The sequence below is a fragment of the Manacus candei genome, unplaced genomic scaffold (genome assembly GCF_025592945.1).
Source record: "Manacus candei isolate 608988 ecotype Guabito, Panama unplaced genomic scaffold, ASM2559294v1 h1tg000019l, whole genome shotgun sequence".
Classification (NCBI taxonomy): domain Eukaryota; kingdom Metazoa; phylum Chordata; class Aves; order Passeriformes; family Pipridae; genus Manacus; species Manacus candei.
Window position 1 is genome coordinate 5,988,074 of NW_026138067.1, and position 14,332 is coordinate 6,002,405.

The 14,332-nt window shown below is 33.6% G+C and overlaps 1 protein-coding gene across 39 annotated transcripts in view; it reads left to right on the top strand.

The window, feature by feature from the left end:
• The window catches only part of RIMS2 (regulating synaptic membrane exocytosis 2), a 449,774-nt gene that overhangs the window by 282,704 nt on the left and 152,738 nt on the right, over nt 1-14,332 (top strand). For all 39 annotated transcript variants that reach the window (XM_051785115.1, XM_051785116.1, XM_051785117.1 and 36 more), the window contains 2 exons: nt 376-532; nt 4,850-4,966. In XM_051785115.1, the coding sequence (XP_051641075.1) occupies nt 376-532; nt 4,850-4,966 (274 nt within the window). The remainder of the gene's footprint in view (nt 1-375; nt 533-4,849; nt 4,967-14,332) is intronic.

A 14,332-nucleotide genomic window follows, 5' to 3' on the forward strand; every position in this document is an offset into this window, starting at 1 on the left:
TAATTTTAATTTAAAAAGTAATAATTTTGTTATTCAAAGAAAAAAATGTTTTATTAGTTTCATTATTAATGCATCTTATCAACCACAAATAAATTTAAATTTGGGTATTTTTATTATTATAAATCCCTAGTTTGGTGCATATGTAATTAATTTCTATATTCTTAAAGTATAACTATAGGAACTGTATCGGTACTACAATAAATTGTAACGACAGGAGTCAACTTTAGGTATGTATGTTTTATTATAGAACACAAGAAGACATGATAACATTCTTGATCAAATTCCATCTTTTATTGTGTTTCTCACCACTACAGTTACAGCAGGAAATTAAAAAGTGCAACTTCAGATTCACTGAATATTTGCATTTCTTTTTAGATTATCGACATAATGGGAGAGATCTTCAAAGTTCAACATTATCAGTGCCAGAACAAGTTATGTCATCTAATCATTGTTCTCGATCAGGGTCCCCTCACCGTGGAGATAGTATAGGACGGACTAGATCGTGGTCTCCCAGTGTCCCTCCCCCACAAAGGTAAACTGTTGTTTAACTATGCAGTTATATACATTTTAGTGGTATTGATCCTGTACCAATACTGGAAAGAATCTCCAGACTTTCAAAATGGCAAGGAACTGGTTAGATCTTAAAAAATTATATAAAACCAATAATGTTTGTTCTTATGTTATACTGATGTGCCTAATTTATACCTAGTTTTATCTTGTTTATAGTCTTTATTATTATTTTATTTTTATCATATGATTATATAATTCTATATTTTTATATATAAATATATATGATTATACAATTACTTATGCCTATTTTTGCCTAATTTTTCATCAAAAATCCATGCAGTTCAATCTAAGGAAAGCAAAATATTCTCCATATTTTCATTTTCTAGAGCTATTTAGAAGGTACCATATTTTATAGTATGTGATGGTTTGACATTCCCTTAACATTCATTTGACAATGGATGTTTTCAACCCTTTCAACCCTTCTCAGAGTCAGGGTTCTGGGAGAGCTGCACTTCCTGCCTGCAGTAGCTTGCTTTCTACTAGTTTTTTCATAGTTTTATCAAGCATCAAGAATAAGCTGACACACAATTTTATACTGAAAAATGTCAACTCCTGGTCTTAGAAGGTCTCTAATAGCTGTTTATCTTGTGAAAAAAAGATCAGGAAATTTCCTCCAAAAGCTGTCCCTTTTGGGTAATGACCTCTACATGACTGAATATACTGTTTAAGCAAGAATTAAGAAAACTCCTGCAAAATAAACTTTCTTAAGAGGAAGCAGAAGGATAGATGCAAACAGGAATGAAGCCTGTTTTCCAGCACTTTTGTTGCTATGTATGGATACGTTTCCAAATGGTGTAATTCAGTTGGAATGAAAGGAGAAGTTATTTCTTTTGCCCATGATGTTCACAATTTCCCTTTAATAGTTCAGATCTGGTATCCAATATTTCCTGCCAGGTAAACATGTCTATCCCTTTCTGCTGCAACCATTCTGATTCTCTTGTGCTCTGCTTTTCCTTCTGTTATCTTTGTTCTTTTTGTTAACTTTAAATTCTCTTGACTTCCTACTTTTTAATTTCATTTTTACCTCCCATTTCCTCTAATAAATTTAGACTATATGATATCCTTTTACATTAGTGAGGTATTAGGGTCCCAAAGAATCCCATATCATCTTATACAGCTAACAGGGAGAAACTGTGTGTTTCTGCTTGAAATCTACACCCATATAAAACCACACAGTCTGACTTGAAATGAGACATAAACAGTAGATACAAAGGGACCCATCCTGATTTTTACTATACTGATTTCAGCCCAAGTAATTGCCTATGCTAAATCTTAAGGGTTTATTTGTCTTGGATAAAAATGGAAATGTGAACAAAATCTCTTTTTATGTGTATGTTTGTGTTTTCATGTGTGCATATATACTGTATGCATTTTGGGCCAAACTTTTACCCAAGCTAGCAATTAACACTTGTTTAACACTATTGAAAACACTTTTCATTTTTTTTGTAGTTTTGTATTTCTCTAAGGGTTCAAAGTGTTTCTTGCTTTTGAATTTCCTAAAGCTAAATATTTAAATATAGTTTTAAATTTATTGCAGCTGTTTCCTACAATGTCAGAATCAAATGCATTATTTAGGTAATATTTCCGTGCCAACACACCAAATCTTTTCTTTGAGGACTTGTTGAGCTCAAAGAATTGGGATACCAGAACTTGAGCATTTGTAGAAAAGAAGCATAATCCATGGGTTGCAGGAATGTCTTTTTAAAATCTACGGAAAATGCAGGGGTATAAAGCTATGAGCATTATCAATCACATATGCACCCTCTTTACCTGAGTTTGTTATACACATGCTGCTATACAGATGTCCTAATTGCAGTAAGCGTGCTGCACACCCAGAGATTTCTCATTTAGTGACTGACACCTCTGCAGGCAGGAGCTCTTGGGCCATAGAAGTTATATCTTAGAAGCCACTTTTCAGTCCTCAGTCCTACTGAATTTTTTTAATAAACTCTACCGAAGGCCCATTGCATTATAGCTGACAAGAAATTGATACTGGTCTTGTGGTGTTTTCAGCTAACACATTTAATGGGCTCTTATTCTCTCTGTAGATCAGAATGGAGTTTAGACTGTGGGAGGCATGGAACAACATTGAGTTAAGCTTTTTCTAAACCTATGCATTTGAAAAAGCAAGGTGAAGGTGACTATAAAAAGTAGTTATACTGAAATGGTGTGATAAATCCAGGATGTTTATTATTCTCTATCATCATCACCTGCAATTACAACTTTTCACCTGCGTACTTGTTATCGAGTTGCTCCGTTCGTGTTCTGTCAACTGCAAGAAAGTTCCAAAGGAGTTTCACATGTTGGGAAAGAAACTTTTCTTATAAAACAAGGTTCATTACAGGAAGTATGTCACTTTCTGTTAAATAGTAAATCTGGCTGACAAAGATATCCTCAGCAGAGTGAAACAGGATTGAAATAGTATTAACACTTTGAAACAGAAGAAATACAGTACTGTAAGATGTTAAAAATCAGCATGAAGTCAGAATCTGATAATACAGAAATTTCAAGAAAAAAATTTATTTAGAGAAATAAGCTCATAACGTAATCTTATGGGAAGTGATTTTAGCAGAGAGGATGGTATTGAGTTTTCAGGACTAAGTCTTGTAGTCAGAGTTTTGGCAGGAGTTTTGATTTACTGGCCAGAGAGCTCAGATCTTTGGGAAGTTTTACAAAGAAATGATAGCTTGTGAAAACTGAAATATTAAGTGAAAAGAAGACATAAGTAAGATAAAATAGTTTTTTTGAAACCTGGAACAAAAGAGAGACCCTGGGGAAAAGGGTCGGACAGAAACTAGAGTACAGAAAGGAGGAATGAGAACTAGTTGTTGGGAAAATAAAAGAGTTAACAAAAGACACCAGAAGAACCTTGTCAATGTCCATTTTAAAGTACAAATACACATGAAAGTATTCAATGGCAGGTGAAGGCTATACTGGATTTTCTATCTTTTCAGTATAAATAGGAGGGTTTAAAGACATACAGAAAAGTTCTTGAAAGAAAAGAGTTTTGGACCAGAAGGTAGAAGAATTGTACTCTTAATATGGCAAATATAAAGTTCATTAGCCAGAGTAAACTTTATATTTGGTTTCATGAATGCCAGAGTGGAGAAATGCTTTATAACAAATGAGGTGGAGCTGAAGGAAAAAGTTTATGTGTACTGCAACATCTTCATAGCACTTATATGCAGAAATAAACAACAACATGGCAGCAGCAGTGAAGGATACATATACAGGTTAACACTAATCAGGAATTGGTAAATGACAAAGGATAAGGATGATGGTACCAAAAGGGCAGACAAAATGACAAGAAAGGACACAGGATCTGAGTGATAAAAATCAACAGCAACAAAAACCAAATCAGAGGCTCACATTAGTGCAGATAGCAGTAAAAGACAGGAGACAGAAGAATTTATTGGTCTAAAACTTGAATTTGTGTGGAGGGAAGCATCCAGTCTGTCATTTTCAAATCTATACAAAACAATTATGTTTTAATTATCTAATAATTATTACAATTAACTTGTCTTCTATCTTCCTATTCTTGTGAATTTTTTTTACAGAGCAGAAAAAGTGAAGTTAGTGTGTATCAGTAGGTATCAATAGTTGAACTGAGTAAAGCAATCGATGGGCAAAGCTTTGGTCTCAAATAGTACAAAACTGCAAAGGTTATTGGTGCTATTTAACAAAGCCTGCACTATGGGCACCACTTACTCTAATTAAAACAGTTCTGTCTCTTTCAGATTCTCTATGAGATTATAGAATAAATTTTTCCAGGACAAAACAAGCAGCTATTTTTAATTCAGATGACAATAATTTCAGCAGGTTGCACTCCACTGTAACAGCCAGAAGTCCCCATTGTAACTTACTATATTTTACATCTTTATGGTAGAGCCAAAATCAAGAGCTCATGAAAAATTTTTTACAGTGCATGTTTCAGCTAGAAGGAAATTCTCCTTGAAGGTACTAGTCTGGAAAGACTAATGAAATTTTGTCTGAAATTAACCTTTCTAATTAAAAAAAAAAGTTTTCTTCTCATTTCCAAAACAAATGAATATTGAAACAAAGGAAGAAAACTCTATCCCTATCATGGACTTGGCACCTTTTTCTAAATGAGCAAATTTTTTTGAGTTCTAACGTTATTTCAGAGTAAATTTATGCAAAATCTATGTCAACCAACAGATCTCATTACAAACATGTTTGCTAATACTTGTCTGTACAATCCAGTGAGGGTATACAGTGCAGGCACACTCACAACTCAGAATCTGATCTCTTTTATCCTCAGTCGGAATGTGGATCAGGGACCCCGAGGGCCTCGATCTACGGCTGCGCATTACAACACCCTGAACCGCATGGACAGACACCGAGTCATAGACGACCACTACTCCCCGGACAGAGAGAGGTAAATATCAACCTGCAATTAGGAACATGGGACTTACTCCAGCATGGGAGCTTGATAAAGGAAATAGCAAATTTACTTACCTAATCCCAGAGATTAGCATTTCCCTCTTCATTTATCCACTGGTTACATGACATACGTTAAAAGATACAAAGTGCACATAAGGCTGACAACACCGTCAAGTGAGTCTATCTTTGCCAGGAGGGAATTTGAAAAAAATATATGAGAAAATGTACAGTCTAAAAGACAAATAGTTAATTGTCCTTTTTTATAAAAATATTTTTTTATATTTTTATATTTTATATTTTATTATTAACAAATTCTTTGTACTGAATATCTTTTTAAGAGATTGAGCAGTAGACTTGATGATTTTTGCTGCTGAATAAAGAGGTATAAACCCAGATAATTTTAGCTCCATATTAAGGTAATGCTCCTATTGGATACAGTGCAGTTCACAGGTGTAACAAAAGTGTATTCTAGTACTGTGTTCTGTGTTTGGCTTTGCTCAAACTTCTGAGCAACTCTATTAAAAAAAAAAAACAACTTAGGGCAACATGTATGAAGTCAGGGTCTTTGTGTTTAGAGGCACCTCTGACTGTGACTAACGTTACTAATGTTTTGCCTGATGGAACTTTCCAAAGAGTGAGCAGAGCTTTCTCAAGATCTATGAATTTTAATGCTGTAAAAAAAACCATTTCACCAATAACTGAATAATGTATTTAATTTTGATGAATTAATTGTGGCAATGACTTTGTGACATTAAAAAAAATATTGATCTTTTCCACCTCATTGTCTTCAGGTCAGAAAATCAAAACAGAAAGCATTTATTACCTTTAATTTTTAAAATCTTCCAGCTTCTTATGCACCAAGTTGAAAACCTGCATTTTATAATGAGAGAAATGATTGCCAGATATTGTTTTATTTCACAGTTGCATATAGCAAGGAGTAATGTAGATATATTTTGTAATCTCGAGTGATATATGACTAATATTTGGAGTTAATGCTTTTACAGATTCACATTAGAGGTTGTTCCTCAAGTGACATCAAAGCACATAGTTGGGGTACCCAACTGTAATACAAAGAATTTCAGTGCCTTTTAGTTAGCTATATTGAACAGAAAAGGTTAATATTTCTTAAAAGAACAGCGATGTGGTGGTCAATGATTATATGGAATGCAAGACAATATTCTTCAGAAGATTATAATATTTTTCTTATTTCAGAAGAAAAAAAAAATTAATTATTTCTATTTTGATAAGTTTAAAAAAAAAGAGTACCAAAAGGAATTAAAATAAATAAATCTATTTCAGTGATTTTTAATTTAATTTGTCCAAAAAAAGGTCAAATGAGCAAAAAATAAACATACTGAAAAATGGTCAAGCATTTACAATCCAGGATACTGACTGTATTCCTTACAAGTATGGTAGATAATAAATGAACCTCTTTTTTACAATATATTATTTAATATTTCTATTTAACTTATGGAAAATGCAACCTATTTAGTTGAGTCATGAGACTGTCTGATTTTCACACAGAAGGCAACAAATAACTTGAAGATTCTGAGCTGTTTCCTTAAAAGAAAATTACAGAATGCATTTGGGATATAATATTATGTTGATTTTTAGAGCACTCATCCTTGAAATAGTATCTAAACTTGTCTTCAGAGCCTGCATATGTCTTATGGAATGCTGCTGGGTTTGTTCACTGTGCCAGTTCTCTTGCTGCCTCACAGATGAATGCATAGCAGTGAAAGTTTGCTTGAAGTACAGCACCACAATATTTCCCCATCATTTCAATCAAATCATCCCTATTGGACTGACCTGATTTAGAGAAAAAGAATTCGTTTTTCTAGAATATGTTAGAAAAACAGTGTCAGGAATTTGCTGGTGATGAGATTATTGAATTTTCACATGACCATTCTAGATTAATAGGTATTTGCTTGTTAGGTGTGCTCTGAATCTCTGAACACGTTTATAGGTTGTCTGTGTTTTCCAAAACACACAGAGAAGTTCTCCTCTTCATACCTGGTGAGTTGTTGCCTGTGTAATCAAATTGCTGACTAGTTATAACTCTGTTGCAACATACAGTCTCTGAAATGTACTGGTTTTAGGCAACGCTGAAGAGAACAGGAAGACCGTTCCCAAACTTTATCATGCTTTATATTCATTAGTTTGACACTGGTTTTAGGAATGGAAAAATTATTAGACTTCAAATTTTTTTTAGAGCATATTTGTGATACTGACTCTGTTACATAATAAAAACCCAGTGGTGTCCAGAAAGTAGCTCTTTAATGGTGCTGATCCTGAAAACTCCTGGGACTGCTGGCAGTTTGGAGAATTGGAAAAACTGAACTTCTTTATAGGTTTATAATCTCTCTACATGTCATCCACATTTGGCTCTGAAAACAAATCACATTTTGCTTTCCCACAGCTCTGATGGTTTTCCTCTTTCCATGGTCCATTTGGCCCCTGAAGCTCTTTGCAAAAAGGGTATTTTGAAAAAGTCCCTTGTTATAGATATGCTCAGTTGCTTACTTAAAGTATGAGTAAGAAAATTCTTTTCTTCCTTTTCTACATAATTCAACATAGAGTTCTCTAAGGCACTAAGGAGTTAGTTGAAACCACATACAAAATGCTTAATGACCTCAAGAGTAATAAATGTCAATATTCCTTCAAAACTGAATGCATAGTTAGAACAGAAAATAAAATAAAAATAACAGAAATTAAAAGCTCTGAAAGACACAATTTTTTAAATTTATGTGGAGACACTTTCAGTTTCAGACACAAACCTTTAAATATGTCAAATGTGGCTATTAAATCATATACTTATTTTTGTTGGCAAGGTAATTTTACAATTCAGATTTGTATCTGTTGCTGTATCAACAAAAGTGTCAGAATTGTACTGTGTATACTGCTAACTCAAAGTGAGAAATCATGTTCATTTGTTCCCTGGATATTTAGTATAGACCATCTAGTTAATTTTTGTCAAAATGTAAGGTTTTCTGCAGGTACCCGCACTCCTATGAGATAGCCTAAATTTTTTATGTAAAAAATACGAATGCTTATGACCTAATACAGACCCTAGTTCCTTAAGATCTTTTATCTGTAGTGGGATAACCTTCAGTTTGACATTTTAATAAATTCTCAAAAACTGATTTTATGTCACTTGAGAAACTGAAACTAATCAAACTATAGAGGAAATTTTGGAAGCAGCCAGATTTAACCCGAGTTTAATATTTAAACTATCAGTATTAGCGTAGTTAGAGGAAAAATGTGAGAATCCTAACATAGTTCCAAAAAAATAAAAAAAAAGAAGCGACATCAGTCAAAACTATATCTGTGTATTTCTTTCTGAAAGATCTATCAGCAGTTAACAACAAACATCAAGACTGTAAGGAAATTGTACTCACTCTAACAAGCTTAGATACTATTTAGCAATTATTAATTTAGCTATATTCTTTATCCTAAATGGACTCTCCTAGAGGCATGGAATTGCTAATAGTGAATTAAGCATACATGTAGTAAGCATTCAGAGAATGACTAAAGCATAAAGGTTCTTCTACTGGACACTTAGAAGAAAATGAGAGAAAAGACAAGTTAAATTGAGTCCACTATCTCTTCATCAAAGCTGTTGCACACTTTCCATTTTAAAGCACAAAAGTTACTGTCATTTTAGAGTAATGGGGTAATCATAGGCATGATTATTTAAAGAAATATTCTCCATTATATTTAAATCCTTTCAAAGATGTTATCTGGGTGTGCTGGGACTAACTCGACTTTCTCACCACTATTACTGAGAGGAGATTTCATTCCCAAATTTGAATACACACTTTATTTGTTTCATGCTGTTGAAAGGGGGTGCTTTTTTTAAACATAAAGTAGATGTCAAAATATATGCCAAAAAAATCTGTTTACTATATTTAAGATGGTTAGTCTGCTACATGTTAGCTAAAACACTATTTAATTACCTGCATCTATTATTTAACACAAAACTGAATGTGGGTAAAAGCAATATAAATTCTACATTTCTGTAGAATGTATGTAATTAAATGTCATCTTACACTCTTCAGTTGCTTTACCTATGAGTAGCAGGCTCCTAATCCAATATTGTTATTACGTAGGTGCCAGATTAGGTCAAATTGGGAAAGGAGTTTTTGAGACGTTGCACCATAAAACCTGAAAAGAATAGATTATTTTTTTTTTCACAGTCTTTATTAAATGCACATCTAAATAATATGTAATTAAGTAGTAATTTATTTATTATTTACTTAATATTTTAGTGTAAAATCATTTAAATGTACACTACAGGTACAAAGATATTGCAAAGTATAAAGGGTACCTGATGTTTTTTGTAAAAGTTCTGGGATAATATTTTCAGTTTTTGGTTCAGTGTGTCATGTGGGTACATACCCACATGTGGCTATGCAATGTCATTGCTTTGCTTCTTCAAACACCCAGTAAAGTATAAGAAATACATGGCTGAAAATTTAGTTATAGTTATGTTATAAAACGTTTGCATCAACTGGAATCTCAGTAATTGGAGTGTTTAAGTTTTTCTTCTCCTTTCAAATCACTGTTAAATTGCAGAGTTAGCTGCACCACCCACCAGCCTGGTGCCTCCATGAGTGCTGAAGAATGGTTATCTCCTACAGAAGGATGTGCAGTGGGAAGGTGGCAAGAGAAGTGCAGTGTTTCAAATGTAGCTACATCTGTAAGGACTCATGATTCAGAACCTTTGTGCCAAATTAAACAAAAACAACAACAACAACAACAAGTCATAGACGCATTCCTCAGAATGAAATGCACAAACAAAATTCCCCTGTTAAATATAATGCAGTTCTGATAAAAGACTTCAGTGTTACTGCAGTTCTGATAAAAGACTTTAGTTGCTCCCTTTGGAGCAAGGGCTTAAAATATAGTATGGGGAGCACTGTGATAATGTGATTCTGACTTATTGGGAGTCATCTTGACTGAATATGTGTCAGTTTACAAATTCTCTGCTGATAATTGCTGTTGTTTCACAGCTTAAGTCTTCAAACTGCCAGTTGCAATCCATTGGAATTTTTCTAGGATTTTATTTATCCAAAGGATTAGCAGGAAATTCTATACAATTGATGTAACAAAAAGCATTCATACCATTGTTGATGAAAAAATTGTTCATGTCTATAAGTAAGGAAAACTTGTTTTTTTTTTCTTTTAAAACCCCAAACTACTAAATAAAAATATTCTGTTAATCTTTTTTATGAAATGTACTGGGGAAAATTACATAACCAGTGCTTTATTCTTGAATGGCATTTACTGTTTTCTAAAGGTTAAGAGCTTGACTTCACATTTTATTTACGTACTTTTTAGGTGTGATTTGCCAGGTGTTTATAAAGCAACATGAGAAGTATTGTACCACAGGGCACATTAACTCCTGCTTTATTCAGATGAGAATATAAACTTTTAGGAGAATGTCACTGGACTCACTTCTTTGGAAAGAGTAACCAGTTGTAATAGTTGCTTTCCATTCTTGAAATGAGGAAGCTGCTAATAGGAGATATAGTACACCTTTTACCTGAAGCCACATCATTTTATTAGTTCTAGGCTCCTCTTCCCTTGAGCAATTCTGTACTCAAGCTCCCAGCTAATTTGATCCCAGGCACAGTTTTTTACTTCATTCCTTCTCACAGCACTTTCCCTAAATTTCATATGTCACCCCTCTCCCTTTTCCCTTCTACCACTTTCAGTGGCTTTTTTCCCCCTAAATTCCAGTTAATCCAAAGAACTACCTGCAGTCTGATTAAGCTAATTCCCACTTTGTTACATTGGTAGTTTTTCAGAAAATTGTATCTTGAGAAGTTTGGGAGGGTTTGATTAAAGGCAAATTCATACCAGTAAAAAATTATATTAATTTTTTTTAACAATTTCAGCAGTTTTATACTTGTCATTCATTTAATTTGTTATTTCAGTTGAAAAAGTGTAAAAGAGTCTTACTAAAAATAGAGGATAATACTGTTGCCAATGATACAATATATTACTTTAATTACAATAAGATAATACACCGGAAAAAGCTGACTATTGGAATAAACACTTATAAGATGAGAGAAACTTCTTGTGTCAACTGAGTTTCATTCATGCAGGCTCTAACAGCGGAACAGAAAGTTGTTTTTTTTTCGTTCAGAATTATTTATGGATATTCCAATAAACACAAGACTGTCAGGAAGTAATAGTACTCCAGTACTTCATCCTTTCCACAGAAACACTTGGGAGGCAAGGAGTTCCCCACTCTAGCAGGGAAGCTGGAATGTCAATCAAGTGGTCGCAGGGAATGAAAATTGAAAGGGATAGATTATCTTCTAAATGCCTCATCTTTACTATTGAATAAAATATCCAAAGCAGTAGAGAACAGGTTAAACTTCCCTTGAATACTAAGAACAGAAAGGTATTTATTCCGTCAGGCTCAAGTGAGGCACCCTGTGTGTGTGTGTGTGTGTGTGTGTGTGTGTGTGTGTGTGTGTGTGTGTGTGTTTTCAAGTGTGTTCCTCAAGACTGTTCTGATATGTCAAGTCTGTTCCTCAATACTAAGTAATTCCAATTAGGCAATCTAATCTGTTAGTGTATCTCTGATTTCTGTTTTCTTACCCTCATGGTTCATTGAATTCTAATGAATCTGTAAAGAAATGGACAAATAGGTGAGCAATATCAGAAAAATTTAATTAATTTTCTGTTTACTTTAAAAAATGGAAAGTTACTCTGCCTATATATCTGGAATCTTGTCAGAACAGTGGAAATCTGTTTTCATCTCACACAGGTGTGTGGCAGGGGATTGTGTGTGTGTGTGTGTGTGTGTGTACAGTAATGATCCTATTGCAAGCCTATTGTGCTGCCTTATTAGACCCAATTCATTATTTTAATATAAATGGAATGAGTTGTTGCTGCAATTTTTCTGTCTATGCTATCTGTAACAAAATAGGTGATGTTTCACAAATCTGTGAGGATGCAGGCTAGCATGTTCATTTTACCATACTGTCATTTGACATATTTCTACTATTGATTACTGTCATGTAGCAAGTCAGGAATGTGTGATAAGAGGCTAGAAATCTAAATCAAGGGTGCCAAAAAAGAAAAAATATCTTGGAGTTCTTCTCTTATATTTAAAATCTGACATATCTAAAATTTGTCTCTACGGTCTTCTGAATATTCCCATCTACATGAGCATATGAGATCATGATTTTTATTAACAACTTAAAAGAGATGTTTATTTTAGATGCAGATCTGGAACATTACTGAAGTTCTATTGCACATAGGTGTTGTGAAGCTTAATGTTTTTACTACATTATGATACATTTACTTTATGGTTTTAAGTATTTTACACTGGGTATTAGCCAAATGAAAGTGGTGTATGTTGCAGTGTAGGACATTAAGAATTAGATAAGTCATAGGCATTTTCTTGTTAACATATCTGTAAAAGAAAAAAGAATTTATTTTAACCTAAATACATAAAGTATTAATAATAAAGAAACAACTAATTTAATATTGGCTAGATACTCAGAAGAAAGATGGCATTTAAGCATCTTACTCTGCATGTTGAAATACATAAAGCTCAGGAAAATACACTGTCTCATACTGTGCATACTATCATGTTTTGACCTATGTCATGTCAGTCAGTCTGTCTTTCACACAGGGAAATATGCATATTTTATGGAAAACATTACTGTATTTCAGTAGAATCAATTTTCAGACAGATACACATGCTTAAGTGAATAATATCTCTATACTTATAACGTTTTATTTTTAGAGATTATATGGAAATGCAAAAATGTTGTTAAGCTATATATTCTTGATTTATGATGAATACCTTGTACTCTAGTAAGTGACTGTGTTAATTCATGTACAGAACTGTTTGTTTCTTCTTAATCGAGTCAGACAGACATAATCTTTTTATTTTTAATGCTGCACTTGTAAGAATATTTTATAGTGAATTTATTATCTTCAACTACCTGATAGGAGGTTTGGGTGAGGTGGGGGTTGGCAATGTCAGGCAACTAGTAAGAGGACAAGGGGAAATGGTCTCAAGCTGCACTGAGGAGGTTTGGGTTGGATATTAGGAAAAAGTTCTTCACTGAAAGAGTGGTTAGACATTGCAACAGGCTCCCCAGAGAAGTGGTGGAGTCACCATCCCTGGAAGCGTCCAGAAAATTAGTAGACCTGGCACTTTGCAATATAGTTTAGTGGGCATGGTGCTATTTGGTCAAAGGTTGGACTTGATCTAGTTGGTCTTTTCCAACCTTAATGATTCTATTATTTTATTAAAACTTAGATAGCGTGGTTAACATGGGCTCTGAAAAATAGGGAAAAGTATGAATAGCCACTAATGCCAGAGGATCAGGTCGAGTATAAGCTAAAGCTTACCTCACTCCTCTGTATAGACAAGCAGAGTTCTGAGGAGGAAGAATATTTTAAATCTGTTAAAAGTCATTACATATTAAATTGTATAAGTGATTATCTCCAAATGCTGGCATACTCTGATTCTGTAAACCTGACTGAATTTAAAAAAAAAATAAGGAAAAGTTGAACTGCCTTCCTCAAAACCAAAAGTCTCAGAACTTGATAAGAACACTGGTGTTCTGAGTTTCTAAAACTATTAGAACAAAACTTGATACCAGATCTTGGGCAATTAACATAGTTTGGTGGCAGTATGAAAAGTAGTTAGGACTGAAAATCTGAGCAATATTAATTGATGATGTTTCATTCACATACGTGAAGAGAACAGTCTGGGGTTTTCCTTCTTACCGACAGTAAATAATCTTGCAAATGCCAATTGCATTCCCATGAGATTCATGTTCTGCAACATATGTTCTGCTTGAAGTCCTAGTTTTACTTAAAGCTTTGCTTTTTAAAAAATGGTTGAATATATTGTATTTATTGATGTGTCATATTTTTTAAAGACAACCAAGTAAACTTATTACTGGAAGCATAAAAGTGAAAGTGAATTGTTAAAATGTTATCTACTGTCTGGAAACTCTTAATTGTTTATTAATACTAATTTAATATTTACTAAATTATTGTGGTGTTGATTTCAGGGTTGCATCCGAATCACTTTAAGGTATATTCATATGGATGTAGCCTGGGAATGTCACCATGTATTAGAAAGAATAAACTGGTATTCAGTTGTTCACTACTATCTTACATATCACAGCTACTGCGGGATAGACTCCTACATTTTTACATTGTTCTTCCTGTGGGTGTGCATATATTCTTAAGAACATTTTAAGAACATGGTGGAATTTTTTTTCATGTTTCTTGGCAGCATGCTGACTGCCAGGCTGTTATAGGTAGACTACTTTTGGTACTTAGCTTTGTGCATTAGTTTAAAAACACTAATAGCTTT